The 25321-nt window shown below is 42.1% G+C and overlaps 1 protein-coding gene across 1 annotated transcript in view; it reads left to right on the top strand.

The window, feature by feature from the left end:
* ACVR2A (activin A receptor type 2A) overlaps positions 1-23699 on the top strand; it is a gene marked incomplete at both ends in the record, with an annotated part of 51080 nt that extends 27381 nt beyond the window's left edge. The window contains 10 exons of the mRNA XM_079539404.1: positions 1411-1618; positions 3852-3961; positions 5252-5406; positions 16538-16681; positions 17731-17874; positions 19063-19208; positions 19655-19769; positions 21015-21153; positions 22437-22567; positions 23505-23699. Coding sequence (XP_079395530.1) covers positions 1411-1618; positions 3852-3961; positions 5252-5406; positions 16538-16681; positions 17731-17874; positions 19063-19208; positions 19655-19769; positions 21015-21153; positions 22437-22567; positions 23505-23699 — 1487 coding nt within the window. The remainder of the gene's footprint in view (positions 1-1410; positions 1619-3851; positions 3962-5251; positions 5407-16537; positions 16682-17730; positions 17875-19062; positions 19209-19654; positions 19770-21014; positions 21154-22436; positions 22568-23504) is intronic.
* Between the last annotated feature and the right edge of the window lie 1622 nt (positions 23700-25321).

Raw genomic sequence — 25321 nt, 5'->3', positions numbered from 1 at the left:
TGTTAACATCTCACCTTCAGTACTGTGTCTTCAATCCGTCGGCTCGGTGCGCAGGCAGACTGAGCGTGCGTTGTCCTACTTCCGACCAATCCTAGTTTTCTTCTATATCCTTCTGTTTTTCCATGCTTTTTTAATATATTAAATGATAAAGCTTGGATGAAGATTGATGACACCTTCTTGGCAGTGTTTGCAAGACAAAAACAGAAGGAAAAGCCAGGTGTTCTTTCCCTCTGCTAAGTGCATCACGCTCTTGGATGCGTGCAAACCATTCCTCACAGTATCCACTGGAAATGTTCTTGAAACTGAGAACTGTGAGCTCTGCTATCTGGGTTTGAGGAATGGTCCTAACAGCCCAGATTTGCAGAATCCAGATTGATACTTCCCATCACATCACAACTCTCAAGTTAGCTCCAAACAGAGTGCTTCATTCTGATAATACAGGTTGATTTTTGTGTTGGCTGTTGGTAGGCATTGATGGATCATTTATGCTAGCAATTTAAAAGACAAATCAGCATTGCTGGAAATTTTGTTTTTAAGAATAGCGGGATGGCAGGAAAGAAATAACCACGTAACAACTAGGCAGCGTAACAGGGCTGCTAGTTGGATACAGTGCACCAGCTTGTTCAGTACAGACTGCTCAGTGCCCTGGCCTCCGAGCACTGCTTGGCTCTCATGCCTGGAGCCTACATGCAGCCTTTGTGGCTGGCCCTGGGCACAAGGGAAGTTGGGCACTGGGCTGTGGAGATGTGGCAAAGCTCCAGTGGCTGTCATCTTGCAGCTGGTTCTCTAGGTGGGACCGCAGCAGGGCATCCACTGTGCCCTTGGAGGCGAGGGGCCATTGCCTTACACCTGTTGGACACAGTTGCCATTGTGTGCTTTGTAAATCGGAGTGGCTGAAGAGATGCTGCTTTGGCATTGTGGTTTTGATGCACCCAAACCATGAAATGTTCAGTTGAGTTTAGGTTTCTAAAATTTACAAGCGGATTTTTGGGCAAGTGTAGCAACATAAGAGGAGGGGAAAAGCTTTTTGGCAAATTCTGCTCGCTAATATTCTTTGGCTAAACTAACTCATCTTCTAATGCTCAGTATTTTAAGATTCCTGTTCTCTTGCTGTTCAGGGTAAAATACTGCCATAACTTGTCCTTTGTTTCTTCAAATCTTGATAAGGTGTCCAAGCTGGCATTTGAGTTAACGGAAGGGCTGTGGTTTAGGTTTCAAAACTGACTTGGAATGCGTGCAAGCTTTCAGTGCTTTCTTTGGTTAAAAAACAAAGAGGGCGAAGGGGAAAGGGTAGAAGCTGCCCTGATGCAAGCATTGTGTGATCTGTCGGTACGCCCTGGGTTTGACTGTTGGTGTGCAGCTTGTTCTTCAGAGTGCTGCTAACCGTGGTGTGCTTTTCTTACCTTGAAGGTGCCATTCTTGGCAGATCAGAAACACAGGAGTGCATCTACTACAACGCTAATTGGGAGAAAGATAAAACAAATCGCAGTGGCATTGAACCCTGTTATGGAGATAAAGATAAAAGGCGGCACTGTTTTGCTACGTGGAAGAATATTTCTGGATCAATTGAAATCGTGAAACAAGGTTGCTGGCTGGATGACATCAACTGTTATGACAGGTAAGTTTTCTTGTAAGCTTTATTTGTAAGTTTATTCTATATTGCATGTCTGTAATTATTACAACCTCTCTTCTGCAATTGGTAACTGAGACAAAATATTTGTATGGTAGCCTGCAAATAATTGCACTTATGCTTTTGTCCAAACACGTGGGATTTTTTCCTTACTTAACTGTATGGACCCAACTTCACCTGAGTAAGTTTATGTTATTTACAGAATAGCGTGTGCTGCTCTCTCTCATTCAGTTACTCATTTAGTGTACTAAAACTTGTAATTTTTACATATTTAGGCCAATAGACTTTTTTTTTTCCTAGCAACTTACTGTCAAACAGTGCAAATAGAGTTACTGAAAACAGAATTTGGAATTTTATGGTTCACCTCTCCGAAGTCTTTGGAGCAGGATGGTCAATACTTGGTGTCTGTGCTTTCCTTAAATCTGAAAGCATTTTGCCTGTTGGCTAAAAAGCTCACCTCACTAGCAGTCCTGGGAGACGCTGAGTATTTTTAAATTCCACTCATTTTAGTGTAACAGATGGTGTAGCAAGTACCCGTGAGCATTAACAGCAGGACTTGTGCTTTGTTCGTTACTGGCTGAATAAAGGTCGTGACTCTTTTAAGAAATAGTATTACATCTTTTAGGAAATAGTGCTGTAGGTCCTCGAAGTACTGTACAAACTGTTATTTACCCAAAACAGTTGCTATTTGGAAAGGGAAATAATTAAAAATAATAAAAGTGTGAAATATCTGTATGAAAATGAATTTGGAAATTATTTTTGGCAAAATTCTAGAAAGCTTTCCTGTTGTGTTTGTTGAATGAGTAGAAGGAATCATTGTAGTGCTTTCTACCAAATAAAGTTTCCCCATGCTGGGATGTTTTTTCCTTTAACTGATAGCTTAAAGCTAAGTTGAACAGTACTCCTGACTTTTTGTTTCTCAGAGAAGAAGCAAAGCATCTGCAAGGTTGCTTACACAGCATGGTTGAAACCCTGCTGTGCTGGAAGTCAGAGGACAGTTTCTGAAGAGACCTTATTTATTTATTGCTACTAGTATGTAGTAACAGTAAGCCAGGATGGGAAAGCACTTTGATTTCTTTTTAACCTCTTCTTAGTTGTGTGTTTGCAGAAGAGGTGGAAATATTTACATTTTGGACTGATTTTATTTCTGCTAGATTTTGAACTTTTAGGATGGAAATAGAATTTCTCAAATTGGAAGTAGAATTAGGTTCTGTACCATTAGCTTCCCACTGCTGCAACTTGTATCATTGAACAGTCTGAAAAAATGCAGCACTAAGTCCTCCTTGCAGCTAAGAAAAGAAACTGGAAGAAAGGATAAAGTGCAGGAGGGGAACAGTTGAAGTAAAAGCTTGTCTACACCCTCAGTAACTGTAGCTTGTCAAAAGAATGCCTGCTGCTGTGATGGTCTAAAATATCCATTAAGCAAAATCTTATCTCTGGCAGTTTACTAAACAGAGTTGCAGGGTGATGAACTCCAAGAAGCAGCAGATGAAGAACATCAAAGAATGAATGTGTTAGGGACATTTCAGCACAGTGTAATTGTAATAGCCAGAGCTGTAAAATAACCTGGCTTTTGAAGATGAACCTGGAACTCTTGTGGAGGTCTAGCAGTATGTAATGTCTGCAGCTATTCCTGCAGGATCTTCATGCTCACTGTCTGCTGTCAAGTTGTTGCCTTCTGCGTTACTCCTGTTTTTGCCTCCTAACTTGAGTAGCTTGGGCTCGTTAGTTAAAAGAAATCCTGGCCTGCTTTTAAGCCTCTGCCTGAAATAAACCTTTTTCCTACATGCAATGCATGCGTGAAGGAGAACTCATAGAATCTCAGTGTTTTCTAAAAATGCAGTAAAATAATTCTACTTCTTAACTCACAGTGTCACAGAACAGGGTTGCAAACAGTGGAGGTAAGTGCTCCACATTTGCTCGTTTGTTTTGCACATGTAAACAAGCATCTTGAACTGATCCTCAGTACTTCTGCCAGCTCTCCTTGAATTTTGTGTTAGAAATGGCAAAACATTCTCTTCCAGGTTTGGTATTAATGATATTTAATTATTGCAATATAAAATAATAAGTCTTCCTCTCATTTCACTGCTATTTGAGTAGTGAGCTATTCTGGGTAACTCACTGAAGCTCCCTTGAAGTTTTAAGTATTACCAAATGTTTTCTTTTCAGCAAAATAGACAGCATAAGATTAATAAGGTTTTTTTGTTATTATCTTTTATAGGAATGATTGCATAGAGAAAAAAGACAGCCCTGAAGTGTTCTTCTGTTGTTGTGAAGGCAACATGTGCAATGAACGCTTCTTCTATTTTCCAGAGATGGAGGTCACACAGCGTAAGTTGGTCTTAACACACTGATGAGGCAACTGCATAGGAGAGTTCAGAAATGTCTGATATTGTGTGTGTTCAGGAGATGAGGCTTTCCAAAGTGTTACAGTCAGTTTTTTCTGCCAGAAGGGTTTTGATTCCCAAATGATAGAGAGCTCTGTGCATTCATATAACAAACCTAGAAAGTTACCAGTTTTTTTTCTTCAATTTTAAAAGCTACTAAAAGAAAGAGATATAAATTTAAATTCACAAAATGCACTCAGCTCTTTTCTAAAGGTGAGAAGAAAACATTAATGTGAAATAATTGGCTGTTCTAATATACTGGCTCTTACCTTAATTGTACAGGTAAGCATTTATTAGACTGTAATCAGTATCATCTACGTATGCACATGCCAGCCTAGGAATGTTCTTCTTCATGAAAAGATGTTTGCAGTGTTTCTTTAAACTGACTGACACAGTAACCTTTACAAATTTCAGAAGGATTTCTTCCTAAGTTACATCAGAGCACATCAGGTAGCCACCCTTAAACTGTTCTAAGAGAACAACAACTAGAAGATCTATGGGTTATTCTTGAGTATCTTCTTCTGGTCAAGAATCTCATAATCTTTGTTAGAAGGCTATCAGTGTTAATAAGTGAATTGAAAACAGCAGATATCTTGTGCACCCATAGCCAGAGGAAGTTGTGATATTAAATAACGCTTCTGTGAGATTGAAGTGATCTTTGGTGACCCAAGAGAAGCTCCTGTCAGTTTTGTTGGTGGTATTGCTAATGCAGTAATGGGCATTCTTCCTTGCTCTGTTCTGCCCCAGAAGCTCCTCTGGAGTTCTCCCTGAGATGCTTAGATAAGAGTCTTCAGCTAGAGGATTTTTACTTTCAGCAAATGAGCAGAGGCTCAGTACGTTGGCAGATTATTTCTGGCCAGCACTACTTACTAATGATATCTGACTGTTTACATTCTGAAGATGAAGCCTCTGTATTGATTCTTTTTTTTTCCTTTGTGTAGTGATTGCATTCTTGCAATCTTTTAAAATAAAAACATCTCTTACACAATGTAGATAGAGCAAGCACAGAAGCACAAAGCAGTTGGGCACACTGGCATGTGAGTCTAGAGATCTGGGTTATCTTCACATCTTCTGAAATGCTGCCTTTCAAGTACACAGCTCTTTGATTAGTAGAGTATGCTACTCGATCAAGCGTTGTTAGCCTGTTGTACTGATTGCATGAAGTTTAGGTCAGGATGATAGATTTTTCCAGCAATTATCAGTTATGTACTCTTTGTTTTTTTATTCTCTTTAGCAACTTCCAATCCGGTCACACCGAAGCCACCTCTATTCAACACCTTGCTTTATTCATTGGTGCCTATAATGGGAATTGCAGTGATTGTGCTCTTTTCATTTTGGATGTACAGACATCACAAGCTAGCATATCCTCCAGTCCTTGTTCCAACCCAGGTAAGTTGCTGCATTCATTTTTCTTTTTTGAAAGGTAAAGTAAAAACAACAAACATGTCTGAAGCAAAGAGGAGAACGAAATGGGCATCTGTTGCATGGCTGAGGTCTCCTGCTGCATTGCTGATTTGAAGGTGTCAGTGCTTGGTATCAGCAAAAGCAAATAATTCAGCTTCTACTTTCATAGCTTTGTGTATTTTAATTGATATTTGATGCATGAGTGAGGATCTATTTAAAAAACTGTTTTGGGGCTGTATGGAACTAAACAGCACGGAAGTTCCAGCTTAACGTTGCTAAGAGGTGAGGGAATTTCATACATCCCACTGCTCGTGTGCATGTTGTGTGCAGGTGCTCTCATGTGCTCCTGAGCCTTTTGTGATGCTTAGCTTACAAGAAAAATGAAGGAGAGAGGCTAATTCGTAATGGCAATTTGCAGCAAATGGGAAATAGAAGCAGGAAAAGCATAGCTATTAAAGAAAAAAAGCATGGAACTGAACTACTGGACTACAGGTATCAGTTAAAGGGAAGATAAAGAATATATATATATAGTTGAGACATAGTCCAAGGGCTGAGCTCATCTTGTGGCTTCTGTTCTTCCTGTCATCTTTTTCCTCTTATTTCTTCATGCAAATGTTACATCTTGTCTTATTATGTCTCAATTTTATCACATTCTCTTTTACCTGGGAAATATTTTGAGATGGTTGTCCTAAAAATTGAAATGTAAACTGGCTCCATGGCATCAAAACCAACTTCTACAGCTGTGTGTGCATAGTTTCTGCTGTTGTCAGGCTCCAGCTGATCCTGTGGATGTAACTGATAGTATGTAGTAGGGTTCCTTCTATTCAGTTGTGTCCAGAGATTCAAGTGAGATTAGAAGGTCATTCAGGAATGAGGCTGAGACAACAAAATCCTCAGAACTGAAGTAAGAGAGGTCCCACACCTGAGATTTTGGAGTCAGATTTGAACTGAAGCTCCCTAAGCCAGTGCAGTGACTGCTCAGCTACAATAGCTCAGCTCTCATGCAGTGACAATTCAGTTGATGGTTATCTGAAGGTAAAACATTTGCCATTTTTGGTAGGATTGTGTTTTAAAAGGGTTGCATGCATTTACCCTGTACTGCCAGCTATTGTGAGGTTTTTTCCTGTGTTAATGCTTGACGTCAGGGTGCTCCATGAAGTATTATTACCTGTGGTTGAGAAATCAAATTGTTTTGGTTTCAGTTTCATGGTAACAGATAACAAAAGCTTTGGAGGAGGCAGCGGACATAACTACATGCCAAAGGGTAAGAGCATAGTTCAGAGGGAAAAGAGTGCAATTCCTGCAACAAACCAACTTCATGTAGATCTGCGAGCATAACTGTTGCATCCATTTCCATTTTTCTGTGTTTGGCTCTTTATGTCAACTTAGCAGTCTTCATTGTAGGATTAACTTCATACTTCCCAGTTGTGTGAATAATCAGTTGCCCTTCTAGACTTACAGACAGCGTCAGAAAAGCAGGCAAACGTTAAATACCTGAATTTTGATTTTCTTCCTTTCTATTGTAGCTCTTTTTTCATGGTTTATGCTCACTGCAGGAGTGGACACGTCATAAATTTTTTAATAAATAGGGTAATAACCTGTTCGTTAATGCCTAGATTGTATCTGTTGGGATAAGTATATGTTGGTGCATGAGCTAGTTATGGTGTAATAACATTTTCTTATCTTGTGGTGAATAGGCATGAAGGTTTGATGTGGAAAGTCAGGAAAAGTGACTTCTGCCTGAAAATCTAAATGAAATTATGGAAATAAGAGAGAGAAATATTCTCCCATAGACAGCAGAGCAGTGTTTCCCACTTAAAATTTGGTTACAGCTGATTTCAATGGGAAGCAGGGGAAACAGGAAGAGAGGGAACAGTATTAGTAGCTTTATAACCATAAAACAAATATTTAAATAATTTAATTAGTATATTTAATAAGTAGGGCATGAGTAGAGTCTATAGGCAAATGCATTCTTCTGAGTCTTACTGTAGCAATCGGTGGGATGGCTTAATTAGATGCATATCAGATATTCAGTAGAAAACATCAGTTTCTGTGTGAGATACAAAAGAAAAGGTTCTGCATGGCAGTGGGAGTGCTGAGCAGCAGTGTGCCCTGGCAGGAACCTTTCTGTCTGTAGAAAGTAAGGGGGAGGATGAGAAATGAGAGAATCAAGAGGAGGAAACACTGGAGAATAAGAAAAGTTGGAAGAATCAGGAAAAGAAAGTAAGTAAATAGAAAGTCAGTGATTCTGCTGTAGGGAAAGGGACTGTTTGGTAGATTTAAAAGAAAAAAGGAGAGAGAGAAGATGGAGAAATATGCTAGAAGGAATTTTGGAAATGAAAGAAAGGACAAACATCCAAGAAAATGCAAGCAACTTCATTTTCTTTTGGAAAGAGAAGTGTATCACAGCACATCAGGCAGTTCTGACACACACTGACCTCAGTCCACAGCTCTGTGGATTGCATTGGGATGTCCAGGTAGTTATTCTGATTTTAACGTGGCAGTGGTAGGCTTTGTGTTTCAGTTGGATGGCTGCAGCTGCTCTGGATCGCTCCTGCTGTCCCACTGCCCCCCTGCCCTGCAGGCATCTCGTCTCTGCTCCCCACCGTCAGTTGCACTGTGTGCATTGCTGTCTGCAGTCTGGCTAAAGCTGACTGTCAAATTTTGTCAAAATCTATCACCCCTTAAATTCTGTAATGAGTTATTAGCAAATGCAGGTTTGCAAAATATATGCATGTTTATGTAAAACAGTTTGACAGAGCTATTTCATCTTATTTACGTTAGGACTTAGCGTGCAGCAAACATACAGCCCGTATGCCTGATCAGTTTACCAGGAAGGCAGCTGAGTGTTCCACACACTTGAAACTGTGTTTTTGTTTAGAGTTACTCGTGCTCAGCCAACTTTCACTCCTGAGCACGGAGCATGCTGCAGATGAAGCACGGTGGCCTTTGTGGACTGAAGCTCTCACTCAGTTTAGGTGCACTTCAGGTTTCCCCGCAGCATCCTGCTGATTCTCCTGGTAGAAACGTGAACGTGGATGGCAGGGAGTTGATCTGCTATGCTCATTTATCTTCTTACATCTCTTGAGCATGGGCCAGGGTTGTCACTCAGTGCTAATTGTGACTGCAGTGTTACCACTCTGTCATCCGATGGATGGGACCACAACCTATTTTATGGCATAACTGACACAAGTAACACTTCTGTTTTTTATCAGTTCGCAGAGCTGTGGCTCCCAACGTTTTGCATCCATGCTGTGCAAAGAAAAATTAACCTCATGTACTTTAAGGGCCCAAGTTATGAATATCTTACTGGATCACAGAGTTGCTTTTTTTGTTTTGTGTTGTTTTTAAAATAAGAGTCATCTGTTGTGAGGGTTGGAAAAAGCTTTGTAGATTCACATAGTGTCATTTTTCTTAGCCTATTTTTGTGCTTTCTTCTGAAACATTTGGAGTTGCTCGGGTCAAAGATGCTGCATGTGTTTGAGTGCTGAGCAGAAGAAAGCCCTGATCTGGACCTGTTTGGTGTGACTGGAAATTCAAAAACTCATAATGAACAGATCCTGTTTAAGCTCTGCCACTGTGTTAAACAGTGACATAAAAGCCACTTGCTTCCATATGCATCCTTAAAAGCAAGCTTGATTCCTAAGAACTACCATTTCTTTCTCTTCTCACAGAGGCTTGGTCGTGCTTTTTTACCTTGTACATCTTGCTTTGTGTAGCTTTTCACCCATACTGAGCACATTAATCTTGTATGATTCATTTTTTACTACTTCCTCCATATGGATGAACCTCAGTGCTCCATCTCGTATATGGAAGGCATGCCTTGTTTCCAAAGCCCTGTGCTGCACAAACCAAGATTTACTCTTTAATTGGAGCACGTGGATCAGATGTAAAGAGATACTGCTCTGGTCATCCCTCTGGTCGTGATGCTTTGAGTCCCAGAAAGTGGTGCTCTGTGTTGGATGGCTTGCTCCTATCACCATCAGACCACCTTCAGTGCAGCTTTTCCTGAAGATGCTGAAGTACAAGTAAGCCCATGTAGCTACATCATGATTTTGCTAATTCAGTTTCAGCTGCAAGAAGTCAGAATTGAAAGCAGTTCCACTTAACAAAGGATGAATAATAATGAAAGAAAATGATTTATTTAAAAAATCATGAGAGTGCAGGTACTAGTGAGTGAATATTTTGTGGTTGGCATTGGAGAAGATTTTCACTTACTGTTTTTATTCCTTCAGTTTGAGCACGCCAAATAATCTACCTGGTGTTGTTAGAATCTCTGGGACAATCTGTTCCTTTACCAAGCTCAGAAAATTGCAGGTGGCTGCTGAAGAATGACAAAATGAAATCAAGTGTTGAGGTTTTTTTCTACTTTGCTCTTCCAGCCACTTCTGTTGCTGTTGTTCCATTTTAATAGAACCATTAAAACGCTTGAAAAATGAGGGATAAGAAAGGGAGAGATGTTTTATCGAGAGCACGTTCCAGATTTAGGAAGGTTTATGACTACTTGAAAAATACGCAGCTGTGTGAGGTGGAAGGCACTGCTCAACAAAATAAAACTGGGGGTTGGACGTGGGAAGAACTTCTTTTGAATCGTGGGTACAGGCTGGGTTGGAGCCTTTGGTTTGCTAGGAACGAGTGAAGGTCGAGTACTTGCCGGTCATTGATGAATCATTAACGTGAAATGAGTGGCAATGTTAGTATTAAAAAAGGAAGAACCAAACTGCATGACTTCATATTCTGTCATGAGGCATTTGTACCTTCGGGTCTAATGAGAATTCCTTCCAGAATTAATTCCAATCAATAGCTGGAGTGACACAAGAGGAAGCTCTGATGCCATCCTTTGGTCGTGGTGCTGGGATACCTGGCTCAGGGACAGTTGTCAGAGATGATCAGAGATGGTCTTTGTGCTCTGAAGCAACCGCAGGAGGGCTGAAGCAGCCATTTCTGGCAAGTGTGCCATCAGCTACCTGCCTTTGGGAGCTTTTTAGTCACTTTCCATCACGAAGTCCAGTGCTGTGTGTCCTTAGATATGCTCTCCTGAGTGTTTTAGGCTGATACCTCTCAGGTATGCAAGAACAATTCCTCTTACTTTGCATTCTCTGAAGAGGTTGAGGGACTGTAAGTGAAGGTGCAGATGCCATAGTTAAGGCACTAGTTAGGAACAAGGGAATGAATTGGTGGTGTGCGTTTATTTTGAAATCAGATTTTTGTGACGTGTCTGGAGTTCAGACAAACTGCATGGGGTTTTTTTTCCAGGTGGTTACAGATACCACAGCCATTTCCCTACTCCCAGTCTAAAGTTATGTGTTTGTGAGGATGGTGGCTGTTCTGTGGGGCTCTCAATTGCTCCCAGCTTTTATTTCTAAGAGTTGCAGTAATTGCTGAAATGAGTATATTTGCATTTTGGTAGTAGCCAGATAGTGCTTAACCTGCTGATATTTGGACATCTAATGAAAACTGGTGGTCTGCATCTGAATGGCAGTGGTCTTAATATTAGAACGTCTTGCGGTGTGCATAAATCTCTTTGAAAGTTGTCCTTTGTGTGATGTGTTGGGGTCTGGGGGGGAGGTGATCTCATTAAGAGAGCGACGTGACGTGGGCATTGGAATTGGGCTTCAGAATTCCTTCTGTGTATTTTCTCACTGTGCTAAGAGCAAAAAGTTTGTATTCCTGTGCCTTTTTACTTATTTCTGAGGAGTTTACATAATTCTTTGGAATTGGAGGACTGTAGCAGCGAACAGACATGAAAAATTACTCTTAAACAACTTCCTTTTGGAGCCCGAGGAACGAAATTTGTTGAGTAACTATTTCACACAAGCACTGCTTGTTTATTCATCTGCTGCTTCAATAGAAATGTGAGTATATAATAGATGTGGCTATCAGCCTGGGCAGAAGCTGTTCCCTATCAGATTCAGAGATGGAGCAGTGTTGTTATTTTGCTTGGCTGTTGTTTCAGGCAGAGGAACATGGGCAGCTTGGATCAGGAACATCAGTGCTCGTGGGCTGTGCAGTTTGTGCTGCAGTGTCTGAGCTGCATGCACCAAATGGCTGCTGTCGTACTGGGGCCACCAGTCAGCGAAAGAAAATTGGTTGAGGAGGTTTTTTTAGTTCTCTTTATGGCGTTTCCTCCCTCTGATGAAGTGCCTGATGTATCTGCAGGCTGTACAAGGGCTGTGGGGTCTGTGCTGGGCTCAGGGGCTTCAGCCACCTGTGGCTGTGCTGGCTGACCCAGGAGGGCTGTTCCTGCCACCCACATGACAGCAAGTTATAAATCAGACCCCAGCTAATCTAGACTTCAAGAAGTGCTTCTGCCCTTCTATTATTAATTATTTAGATAATGCTAACTGTGTGCTAGACACTTCTTGAGCTGAGGGAAGGCTGTTGTTGGCCCCAGCTCAGTAGAATCTGAAGAATGTAAAGGCAAAGGGAGAAGGAGGGGATGACTGCTGCTACGTGGCAGCTTCAAGCCTTGGGTGTCATGCTGTTGCACTGTGATCAAACTGTAAAGGACATAGAAAATGACTGAGGCAAAAGCTGAGGAGAAGTAATGAAGGCAGCTCTGAGCTTCCCTGCTTTGAAGCAGCGTGAACAAGCTCGTCTCATTGAAATGTGCTTTAAGTTTCACTAATAGAGCTCTTGGACTTCTGTTTTTGTAACAGGTTTCATCCAGTGGTCTGTGAACTCGTGATTTGTTTGTAATCAGTCTTAAACGTTATAATTGTACCTTACATGTGTGGGATGTGGCATCTTCAGGTTCACTTGCCCCGGTCCCACTTGGAGCACGCCAGATTTACTGAATAAACTTACTGATACAGATCCAGTGTGTGAAGACCTATTGGTCAGCGAGCTTTGGTTGTAACTCGGGCATCTCAAAGTTTCCATTTTCCACAGCTAGATGCTAATTACAGCGTAGGCTCTTAGCTTAAAAACGAAATGCAACGGTGCCCTCTACTGTGCAGTTGGGAGCATAACGAGCTGAGTTGCATAACTTGTGTTTGTAAGTATGTTCTGCATGTGTTTGTACGCTGTTCTGCGGTAACGTTCGTGTAGGCACCAATAATGGGCACTTCTGTTCTGAATTATGAGATCGATTCAGCTGATGGTCTGTATTACAATCTTTGGTTTTGCTCATTTTTTCTTTGCTGACATATCAATGATGTTTTTATTTTCCATTTTAAATGCTCTGTTACCAGTACAGGACAGTTGCTATCCCCATGAATATTTTTGTTGTTAATTTGCAAGCAATTTATTTTGTCTCTTTTCTTATAAACTGTTTTCTCATCCCATTCTTGATGTAAATAGTAATTTCTTTTGCCTGTGTTTTTTTCCCCCTCAACAAGCACGCCTTTCATATAATGATTGAGGTAAGATGCATTGATGTTTGTTCATGGTTATGGAACTTTCTGTGGACTTGTAAGAAGTTGTTTTGGTACGAATTCCATTCTTTCAATATTTTTAGACCAGAAATTTGTAAGCATGCGGGGTTGAAAAACAGAGATTCAGTCTGCTGCTCGTGGCTTTCTTGAAGCCTACTGTGATTTCCCAGGCTATGGAGATGCACATCTGAGGGAGCAATGTGGAATGCACCAGGAACGCTGCAGCCAGTGCCACGTCCAGCCTGCTGCGGCCCTGTGAGAGGTGCGGGGCTGTGCTGGGAGGGCAGGAGGTGCGAGCAGCCTCTGCCTCACTGCAGGGCAGCAGCACGGCCTGCCCAGCACTGGGTGTCCGCTGCAGTCCTGCAGCTGGGGCTGCCTGCTGTGACCAGCTGGCATGGCTCGTGTGTGAGAAGCAGAGGGGTTTGGTTTGAGGAGAGAGGTTAGCTGAAGAGAAGCGCTCTGTCACCGTTCAGTCTCTACTTTGACTTTATCGTTGGCCAGAAGTGATTTTTACTTGCATTTAATGAATGGTTCTTCATTTAAAAAACTACAAGTAACTGAGAACTGTTTATTTAGAACCATTCTCATTACTGTTCGGTTGAAAAACCAAACAAGATCTGAGCTGTGGTCTGAATGCTCCATTTTTGTTGTCTGTCTGTTTTCTACATAGGTCTCATGTTCACAGCTGAAATGCCTTGTGAACATCCTTTAGAAGGAAATAGAAGGTTGCTATCTAAATATTCTGAATATCTCACACCTGTGAAGGATCATCATTCTGTTCTTTGCACTGTTTTGCTTCAAATGGCTTCATTCCAGTTAGGGAAAAATAAGTGTTGTGACTACAAGCTACTACCTTGTTTATATTAATAACATTTTGATGCAAGTCACAGAGTCAGACTAAATTACAGAACCTGAGTTCTGACTCTTACTCTGTGTGGGTTTTCGTGTGATATCTGATTGAAAATAAACCCAAAAGAGAGAAATGAGAACTCGTTGACCACATGCTAATATAAGCTGTAGAGTAAGTGTAACCAAGGGGAAATAATGCTAAAGTTAACACAGAGAACGTGCATGGGCTCTGAAGTTTAAGAGCTTGTGTTTATTCTGGAGTAAGAAGAGAGAAATGTCTTTGTACAACCACATGTGGGTTATTGATCCTTCCCCCCCCCCCCCCCCTTTGTTACACATGTGGAATCATCTGATTAAGTTGTTGTGTGAGGGGAATGACTGGAGACGCACTCACGTGCTGATGGATGGTGTTGGGGCAGCCCTTAAACAATCCATCCAGTTCATTGTTTGGCATGGATTTGTAGTTCCCCAGTCGTTGTGCTTCTGGCTGATGTTCAGAACCATTCCCCACTCACTTCAGGAAACCTGAAAACTGCTTCTGTTAAGGCAGCTCTGCTTTTCATTTTAAATCAGGATTTGTTCTGCTCTGTGCGTAGGGTTGTGATAGTTCTTCACAAGGAGCAGAAAGCTTTGATCCCAGAGGGAGAATATTTTTGAAATGCTCAGACTTGGTAGGAAATGCAGAGCTTGGGAATGTGGAAAGGATTGCACTGGGTTCAAGTGAAAGCAGGGAGCAGTGCTTTTTGCTGGCTGGTTTTGACATGGGCTGACTGCCTTCTGTTGTGATGGGTGCTGCAATTCTGATGTGCTCGTCAGATCTTTGAGGGGCACAAGTGCTCTTTCTGTTTCACGATCAAGGAAGAATATTCACGCGGCGTGCTTCAAAATACCATCAGGTTGCTTTGGACAGGGGTGCAGAAAGGAAAGCCACTGGGGCCAGGGAGGTTTGGGTTTATTCCCACAGATGGTTCTCTTAGTTCAGGTGAGTCCCGAGGTTGAAACCTGGTCACACAAGTTGTGTGATGGCGTGGCGTTCAATCTCTGGATGCCACACTGCCTTAAAAATAACAGCTTTGTAGTACTCAAAATAGGCTTTTGTGAGTAAATCTGAGCATCTCTTTTCTAGCTTTGCACGTCTGCTTTTACCATTTTTGTCACTGCTTCAGTTTGAGGACAGTGAGCTCCCTGCTGCCTGAAATATTCATACAGGGCTTTGGCACCAAATGAAGGGCAGCGCAGGAGAGGAAACTTGCATGGCTGTGTATCAGCAGCTCCAGGAACAAGAACTTTATCTTGTGTTAGAAGCAGGTTTTAATTCTTGAACTTCAAGCCAGATAAACACAAGAGAAAATGAACCCAGCTATGTTGATATCACAGCTTTATCTGTGCATCTATCGTGTTGGCAAAAGCATTTCATAGTTTTTAGAGGACAGTATTGTAACTTCTCCAGTTTGTATTTCAGTATCATATTTCTACAGGTGCCAATTTTTGATTAATTTATTTGAATTGATAGGAAACTATTGATGAAACTAGTCCTTTTTTAAAGGATGCATTTATTCCTTAGCAAGAAAGAGAGTATGGTTATTTATCACTGTGCTTAAACTGCTCAGAACATGTATTGGTGAGAAAGTCTCGTCTCCATTCTCCCAGCAGTGAAGTGTGCTTCAAAGCACAGTTGTTCAGCAAATGTCTTTAACATGCACGAGGATTTTGATGTTGGTGGGGGGGGAGCAGAAGGGAATTGTACATTTTGGGCGTTTGAAGAGCACACTTGGTATTCTGCAGTGCAGGAGTCACTGAGAAGCAATATCTGCCTTCCATTTCTAGGTTCTTGCTTTCATTTGTAACGCAAGGCCTCTGCTGAGCCGTGCTGCCACAAACACTGTTCATCCCCTGTCTGTCTGCCTGTGTGCCATCACCAATGGCAACACCACTGAGGATGGAGGGGAGAGAAGAATGGTAGGATGGGGCTGCTGCTCTTGGTGGCAGTGCTGACAAGCCCTCCTCCAGAGCCACTCTGCAGCAGGCAGATATCAGGCAGGAGGGCCCTAACTCTGAGTAGAGCAGTGCTGTTTGAGGCAGGGGCATCGCAAGTGGTTGGTGGTGGGGAAGAAAGCAAATTGTGTACAAGCTGCCTTGAATGGTGGGATGAAAGGAAAGGACAGCCCAGGAGGGAGAACCACTGGGGCAGCGAAGTTGAAAATGTACTGATTGCATTCAGGTGACGTGTATACTTTAAGTAGGAGGTGCGTTTTACTGTTTCAGTCCATCAGTAGGGTGCAAACGTTGAGATACAAAGAACAAGGTGTTCTCTGGAATCCCATTCTGGAGAGCACTGGAACGTTGGTTCGGTGCTTCCTCACCCCAGCATGAAGGGCTGGGGGTGCTGGGTGTTGTGTCCTGCGCTGGGTGCGTGCTTCAGTGTTTCTGAAGGAAACCATCACCGATGGGGGAGGGTTGTGCTGCTTTGTAGCCTTGTGCCCCAGCACTGGGGGGCTGTGGGAGCAGGGCTCAGGAGAGCGTGGTAAAGGCAGGGTGAGGGAAAGCAAAGGTGTTTGATTGAGTTCCATCGCTTAAAAAGGTACCAAGTGTAACTTAATTATCCTTATCCCTTAATTTTTGCTGTGCTTTCATACCTGGTTAGACAGATGTGTACTGTAACTGTTGTCATGCTGTTGCTTGCACATAGTTCTGAGCATGTCTCACACTCTGTTTTTGTTTTTTTTTCCTTCCTGTGGAGAAGAGTTGCTGTTTTGTTTCTGATTTGTTTGGGGGAATTTGTTGCAGGAGGGTTGGGTATATGCTGCCAAGTCTCAGTTTACAAGGCTTTCCTTTCTAGATCACACGTATTGTAATAGCAGCGTTAATTAATGGTGTTTACCTAATTTCAGGATCCTGGACCACCACCGCCTTCACCATTGATGGGTTTGAAGCCACTGCAGTTGCTAGAGATCAAAGCCAGGGGACGATTTGGGTGTGTGTGGAAAGCTCAGCTGCTGAATGAATATGTTGCAGTCAAAATATTCCCTATCCAGGTAGGCAGAAGTTCTTTTTGTCCTGCACTGCCAACTTACTGTACTTCAAGCTGTGTTTTCTAGTCACAGTGAGAACCTGTTGTTTTAGAGAACTTTCATCCCATACGGTAAGTCTAGTTATTGCAGAGATGTTCTCAGGCATGGGAAATACCTCCAGCCAAAGCATGTGGGATTTTATTAAATGCAGAAAGTGTTTATCAACGAGACCTGAATTCTGTGCAGCCTTAAAGCAAAGACAATAAAAATACCTGAACGTGAACACTTAAATACTGCTTGCTGTTGGTCTCACATCTTTCCATCACTTGAGATCTAATTAAGTTGTACTTGGAGTGAATGTAAGCCAGTAAACAGATGTTCTGCAATGCAACCCTGTAAGGTGATTGTTCCAATTAAATGAAATACTGTTGACTTCCCAGCAAGTACCCTCTGAAAGCCACGTTTAAAACAGGTTGTGCTCACAACAGTAAGAGCAAATTTACAGAGTCCAGGACTGTCACATACAGTGACACCAGGGTAGATGGTACCTCACTTACAAACAGCCACTGCTGCTACCTGGAGCTTTGTGAAGACTTGCAGAGTGCAGACTCTAATCCAGATCTACAGCTTTCTGTGTTTCCATGATTCCTGTATCTGATAGCTGGTGTTGTTTTCAGATGATACAACATACTTAATTTTTCAGACAATTTTCCACTGTGCTGAACACGTAACATATGTGAAGAAAGACCATTTTTCTGTTCTTGTAAATGTTGAGTAGTTTGTAGAACCAGTAGCATTTCTAAATATTTAATACTGAATACTGTACCTAAACATCTGTCATTTTAAAGTAATTACTCTCATAATGCTGACAGTGTACACTGTGCTTTTACCACTCTTTCCAATAGGTAATAAACCCTGATTTGATTACAAATAAAACAAAACCAACAGGTTTTCATCATAATGACAGACCACTTAGCAGTACATGGGGAACTACAGGAGGAAATGTCTGACAGAGGGCCTCTGACTGTGGTATTAACTTGGTGTTTGGTGTTGGTTTTGCTTGTTGTTTAAAGGACAAACAGTCGTGGCAGAACGAATATGAAATTTACAGCCTACCTGGAATGAAGCACGACAATATCTTACAGTTCATCGGTGCAGAGAAACGAGGCACCAGCATTGATGTGGATCTCTGGTTAATTACAGCATTTCACGAAAAGGTTTGTTGCAAATACGACCTTCAGGTAGTTGAACAAAATGTAAATAGCTTTCACTTACTGTTAACTTCTGCTGGATATGGATTGATTTCAGTTTCTTCTCAGCTAGCTGATACAGCTGTCGTCAGTCTGTACTTAATAAAGAAGTTGGTTTACAAAACATAGGAAAAACTGTTCTGCCTTTGTGCTTCTCACAGCGTGTTTAGTTTTGCATGGCCCTCATCTAAATTTGCCTGAATTAAGTAGAACTCCATCTCGTGGAGATTGTGTTGTAATGTTTTCAGCTCTGGCATTTTTGTCCCATTTTTATGCCTCTTCTTTAATTGCTGAGAAGATTAAAACTATCAACTGCTTGCAGACCTTCACAGACAGTGGGTAACACCGAGCTGATTTGCCTTTCTGAAAGACACTGCTGTCGTTTTGGTTTTGTCCGAGAGTTTATCTGAGATAACTCTGGAAAATACAAAAAATATATCTATTTTTAAAATGTAGTTTCTAGGCTTTGACAGCGTTCAGTCCCTTCTTCCCTTTTCTGTTGGCTTTTCCCATGTGACACAGTGACATATCAAGCTGGAGTGTAAATCCATAGTAAATCCAGGAGCACATGGGGGGAAGTGGAAGTGAGTTTGAGGAGAAGTGCTTTCTATTGACTAGATTTTGCTTCACAGTCTCTCTCTATTCAGAGTATGTACTTGGATGTTGGATTCACAGTCATTAGTCCCAAGAGAAAAGAGACACTATCAATTAAAGGGCTCAGAGGGCACGTCCACAGTTGAGCAGATTCCTGAAGGTGAATCTAACCTGCAGTTTCCTGTGGCTGGAAGGCCATAAACCGCCCTAAAAAAGCAGGGTTGTCTTCTTCGTAAAGAACTTAATTGTGTGAGCTCCTATTTCTGCTATGTGCAGGTTGTTGGCATGTGTGCCACGAACTTGAGTTGACTTCTGCTGCCCGGTTATCGAAGTGACACATGGGCACATCTCCATTCTATTCACAAAGATGACGCGAAGGTTAATTTCTCGTTGTAGTTTGAGCCGGCGGTAGATACGTGTGTGCAATGATACGATTTATCAGAAAACAGGAAGGCAGATAAGCGTGGCATGGTATTTTAGGATGCAGGCTATGTAGAGGTTTTCCTTACAGCTTGATGGGAGTGAAATTCATCTTAGCGTTGTTCTTTTTTTGCCACACAGGGTTCATTAACTGACTTCCTCAAGGCTAACGTGGTATCCTGGAACGAGCTGTGTCACATTGCTCAGACCATGGCTCGAGGCTTGGCTTATCTTCACGAGGATATTCCAGGGCTAAAGGATGGACATAAACCCGCCATCTCACACAGGTACGGTGCTGTGAGGGATTTGCAGCTGACGGTTAATGTTTAACCTGGAGCCAAAGGACGTGCAATATGGATGGATACAAAGTACTCAGAAATTACTGTGATAACTTCCTTCTGTAGATATCAGGAGCCTAATAAGGAAAATCTGCCCGGCCTAAGCAGAAAGCTTGATGTTTTATAGAGGGCAGCGGGGTGATTGCAATTAATGTGACTGTTTTTACACAGTCACTGAAGTATCCTATGCAGTATATAAAATAACTGACAGTACAGCTTTTGAAACAACTTACACACTTGTGTGTATCTGTAAGTAATACTGAGTGCCTTCAGATGGAAACATGCTGTAAGTGGTGGTTTTGTGTGGTATTTCTTTATACTATGTATGTATATATACATCACTTCATATGATATTTCATGTTCTGGATTTCTAATTCTTTTCTTTAACTTGAAAGGGACATCAAGAGCAAGAATGTGCTGCTGAAAAACAACCTTACAGCCTGCATTGCTGATTTTGGTCTAGCTTTAAAGTTTGAGGCTGGAAAATCTGCAGGAGATACACATGGACAGGTAAGGATGGATTGTTTACAGGAACAACACAACTGTAACCGGGTGTGAACAGAAATTGATAGTTTGTGCATTCTTCATGTGAAGGATGCTGTATCATCAGCACCGTTTGACCTTTAAGAGAGATGGCAATTCTGACCTTCTTCTCACAGAATCAATTAATGTTACTCAGTGCTGTAGGTAATTAAAGATGACAGCTTTTTGTCCCCTGCCCCTGTCTCACTGCTCGCCCCTTTCCTCCCATTTCACACTGACGGGCAGCTCAGCTCCACCTCACCACTCTCTCACTTCCCTGCTTCGAAAGCACAGGGGGAGAAAATACAAGAGATAAAGGCCTGTGGGTTGAGATGAGCACAGGGAGATCCCTCACCAACTCCCATCACGGGCAAAACAGATGCAGCACAGGGAGATGAGTTTATTGCCTGTCCCTCTGCTATGAATTCAGTGCTTACCATGCAGCAGGGAACTGGCTTTGTGTCGTGTACTTCTTAAATAACAAGCTTGAGCCTGGAGCATTTTGGTTTCTGAAAAACTAAATTTACTCCGTTTGAGGCAGAATTTCAGTTTAGGGATAAAAATAAAATCCTTATGTTAGGATTATAAAACCTCAGTAGCACCGTTTAAGAGAAACGTATCTATTATTGTGGAGGCTGAATGTTCAGACATGGTGAAAGCAATGATTTATTCAGTGACATAATTGCATCTGTTGGTTGTGGGCAGAATGAAGGGGTAGCCCCAGAGTTTCCATTTAACATCCAGATTTGCATGAATGTCTCCATATAACTTTCTAGGTTTAAATTGGTTTTCCTTTGGTATTGTTACTTCTGTTGGGGGCAGAGGCATAAGCAAGTTCTACATCTTTATGTGCAACTGTAATAATTCTCAAAGAGTGTATCCAGAATATAAAAAAATGAGTGGCCTTCCTGCAACCTGAAAGGGAATAAGGAACAGTTTTAGCAAGTACATTGAATTATTTGTAGAAATCTGTTATTTGAAATTATATTCAGACTGTCCTGCTTCATAAATATCCTTCGTAGGGCCAAGTTTAAAAAAGAAGCACAAAAACATTTCCTCTTATTCCAGAATAAGATTTAGTTGTAAGCCAAGATAGCCATGGCTGGTTTGAATCTCGGACAAAAGTTAGTACTGCTCTACACTATTTTTATAATAAGCACCATCTCAATAAAATGGTTATAGTGGGCACATTGGTTCTGAGCGTGCAATTTTGTTATGTCTGTGTCTCTCCAGGTTGGCACACGAAGGTATATGGCTCCTGAGGTCCTAGAAGGTGCTATAAACTTCCAAAGGGATGCGTTTTTGAGAATAGACATGTATGCCATGGGCCTGGTCCTCTGGGAGCTGGCATCACGCTGCACTGCCTCAGATGGTAAGCAAAATACCTGATTGCAATGCTTGATTAAATGGGAAGAAAAAGGAAGGTAGGTTATATGCATGCAACAACGTGCATTAAGGATGGTAGTGAGCAAAGGAATGAGAAATGAAGAAGATTCTGCTGCTGATTTAACTGTAGGTGTGAGTGAGACACGGCTGTGGAAGCTCAGTGCCTCCCTGCCCAGTCCTTCTCTTTGTTGGCACTGGTGTGATGTGAGTTTTAATGGGTGTCAGGAATTGCTGATAGCTCAGAGACTGAAAACACATCTGTGTCAGCAGTGTGCAGTTAGCTGGGAGTCTGTCACAGCTGTGTATTTTTCCATGAAGCAAACTGTTCAGTTTTTAAGCTATCAAGAAAAGATTTCCAGTACTGTATTTCAATACGAACGGTTCTCTTCGATTGTATAAGCAGACGAATTCTCACAGTGTCCAGCATTAATGCAGGACAAGACAAAAGATGAGGCTCAAAATATTTGGGGACAGTTCAATTTGGAGTGAAGTCTTTAATGAAACTAACTATGAAAGCTCTGCTTGGGCTTCTGCTACCATTTGTCATAAGAGTTCTCCTGGACCGCTCACTGCAGCTGGAAAACCTCCACTGCAAAGCCAGGGTGTAGCAGAGATCTGAGATGAGCGTGAGGCCGCTCAGTGCTTTTCTGCTCCAAATGCTCCTCGCAGAGTGGGAGCCACGAGGGAGGCTTTTGCCCTTTTAAAGATGTTAAGCCGTTTACTAACGGGATCGATGCGCTCTCGGAGGCAGACCCACATTCTGTATCGATTTCTCTTGCCTCCTTGTACTGTAAAACATACTTACCTAAATCTTACTAGGAGTGTGTTGTAGATCTCTCTGGCAGGTGTGGTTATTATTCCAGAAAGTGAGGGAGATGTGAAAGGAAAGCAGCCTTCCCAAGTCACAGCTGTGTGCAGCTCTGCACTCACAGCTGCTCTTTCTGTCTCTGAACTGCCTTGTTTTCTACAGGTACCTGGAGTGCTCACTGAGCCTCGCTGGGCTTTGTGCTGTGCTTCTCTGTTCATCTTCCTCTTCCTCCTTTCCCTGTGTACCCCATGTGTGGCTGCCACGGGTGGGAGAGCAAAGGCTGTGAGCTGTCAGCGAGGGGCTGAGCTGCTGCTCGCCTGGCACAGTGTGAGCTTTAGCAGCACCAGAAGTGAAACTACGCCGTAAGCCTCTGATGGGCTACGTTTCTAACACAGAAATCTGCTTTCCTTTAAGCAGAACTTGTGGTTTAACTATCTGTTGGTTTGTTTGTTTGTCTCCAGGCCCTGTAGATGAATACATGTTGCCATTTGAAGAAGAAATTGGCCAGCATCCTTCCCTTGAAGACATGCAGGAAGTTGTGGTTCATAAAAAGAAGAGACCTGTTCTAAGAGAGTGTTGGCAAAAGCATTCTGTAAGTAGTTCTTACTGGTGCTGTATTTCAAGTTTGAACAGTTCTCTTAAATTTTATAAGCAGACAAGTTTCTATAGTGTCCAGCATAAGTACTGCACCAGGTTCTGTTGTGATTTGAATTTCAGGTAGTGTTAATCCAGGGTGGTGTTCACACAGTTGTCTTTTAGGAAGAATTTAAGCACAGTCAAACTTAAATGAACGCCATAAAAAAGTTCCCTCTCATCTTGAGTGAATTGAAAGTACATTTTTTTTTGGTTAAAGAAAAGATTCTTTGGTTTTATGTCTGAAATGAAATCATGCATGATAAAAGTAAACGTAAGAAATAATAGTCTTGATTTCCTCCACGAAAGCTCCAAGCAGTGCATGCAGTAACACAGGGTGAGCAGTGTCATGTGGGAAATTCTGGGGGCCGTTAGGGAAGAGTAACTTCTTGAGTTGGCTTTGGGCCGGAGACTTGCACTGATGCTGCTGTGCATTCCTCGCACTGTTTTGATTGGTTTTGTTTTGCTTTGTTTTCAAAAAAAATGGGTTATTGGAAACAATAGATGACAGTGTCTGCAAGGCAAATGTGTGCGCTGCCATCTGCTGCCTGTAATCAGCACAATGCTGTGCTAGCTGGAGAGGAACGAGCTGCTGCGGGTGCAGATCCCCTTCTGTACCGTTTGGTTTCACGTTGTCCCTGCGTAGCTTCACCTCTTGAGTGCGAGACCTTACGAAGTTCCGCAACGGCTGCCAGCAGATGGCAGCGTCGGGCACAAAATAAACAAGGTGTAAGGCCCACGACGTGCTGGCTTTGGAGACAAATTTGGCCACAGGGATAAAACGAGGCAGATGTATCTTAGACCGCAGCCTGCTGCTGGGAGTTCCCGGCAGCCCCCTGCACGGAGCTTGCTGAGCTCTTGGCACGCTCCCTCACCCTGCCTCTGTTTGCCCGCAGGGAATGGCGATGCTCTGTGAGACCATCGAGGAGTGCTGGGATCACGACGCAGAAGCCAGGCTGTCGGCGGGGTGCGTAGAAGAACGCATTATTCAGATGCAAAAACTAACTAACATTATAACGACAGAGGACATTGTGACTGTGGTCACAATGGTGACAAATGTTGACTTTCCTCCCAAAGAATCCAGTCTATGATAGTTGCACTGGTCACGTCACTGACCAACGGGACTCTCGACTGGAGCTGCTAAAGCTAACGGGACTGCTGTCGTCGTTGTGTTCTGTGTGAAGCGACCGCGGGGTCTCTGGGAGCATCTTCAGGAGGTGTTTCCCTTTCTGCTCCCCCTCCTCCTCCCACACACGAATCCATGAGACTTTCTGCATTCCCTGCTGACGCCGGAAGGACGCGTGATGAGGTGGCAGTGTGCTGCTCAGGGCCTGGAACGAAGAGCGGACCTGGATGGGCTAACGGAGCGTTTTAAAAACTGACATCAGATTTCTTAATACCTGTCAGAAGAGACTAATTCCTTAAATGAACTACTGTTATTTTTTTTAAATCAAACATTTCATTTCAGATTTAAAAAGAAAAAAAAAAAGAAAAAAAAGGGTAACTTGTTTTTATTGCATTTGCTGTTGTTTATAAAGATGACTATTGTAATGCCAATATGACACAGCTTGTGAATGTTTAGTGTGCTGCTGTTCGGTGTACATAAACAAAAGTAATCAAGTGGGATATAGCAAAGAGGCTTCCAAGTATTACTTAACCTCCCTCAACAAGGTATACCTCAGTTCCACCTCTGCTAAATTATGAGATTGACAACACTAACAAAATTGGAATAATAAATTGATCCGTGTTTTGTAAATGATGTATTTCAAATTCACTGTGTTATTTAAAAAGGGTAAGCTATGCTTCATGCCAACAGTAAATGGCCATTCCTAAAGCAGTGTTTTTAGCCTTTTTCTTGTACTAGCTTGTTGTGTATAAAAAAAAAAAAAGTGCTGTTTATTGAAACGACCTTTTCCTCCCTGTTTTAGTTTGAAGCTTTTTCTCTTACCTCTGTTTCCCAGAGTATCTCATACATTTATTTAATGGAATACTATTTAGGTTTGCTGTGTCTGAGGAATAGTTGAAAGCTTAAGCATGACTTTTTTTAATTTTCTGTGAGCTGTGACACTGGAAAGCTCTGAGATCTTAGACTTTTTTTATTTTATTTTAAAGAGAAGTTCTTTTTCCTATTTATGTTTGTGACGAGGTCTGCCTAGCGTGTTCTCTGTCTCACTAAACAGGATGCAGTGGCTTCTGTGTCTCTGTTTCAGGATCACCTCAGGAAGCTCAGTTACCCCAAATTCCTTCCTCTCTGCTTTGAGATTTGCATCTTCGCTCTACTTCAAGTTGGTGCCATCTTATCAGCGTACTGCTTGCTGTCTGTGATACACGGGCTTCTCCAACCCCAGCTGAAACCACCGCCACACTTTTCAGATGCTAAACACTTACAGATGTCAGGGATAATTTAGTCACAGTGTAACTTAAATATGCAATGACAAATCAGAGGTAACGAATACCGCTGTCCGTGCCGCAGACTGGCAGAAACGTAGGGAAGAACACTGAAATTGCTTTTCACAACTCCAATGTTATTTTTGAGTTTCGGAAGTCATGCCTTACATGTAAATTATAAATGGACTGGTAGATAGGTGCCAAAGTGCTTCTCAGAAGTACTGCTCCACCAGGTTTATTGGGTCCTTTACACAGAGTACAATAAATGTGTTACACCTCTGGATTACAGAACATGATGTCAGCCAGTGCTGTGCTGTGTGTTTTT

The sequence above is a fragment of the Tetrao urogallus genome, assembly GCF_951394365.1.
Source record: "Tetrao urogallus genome assembly, chromosome: 8".
Taxonomy (NCBI): Eukaryota; Metazoa; Chordata; class Aves; order Galliformes; family Phasianidae; genus Tetrao; species Tetrao urogallus.
Note: the sequence above shows the minus strand (reverse complement) of the source record. Positions and strands in the feature narration are given on the sequence as shown.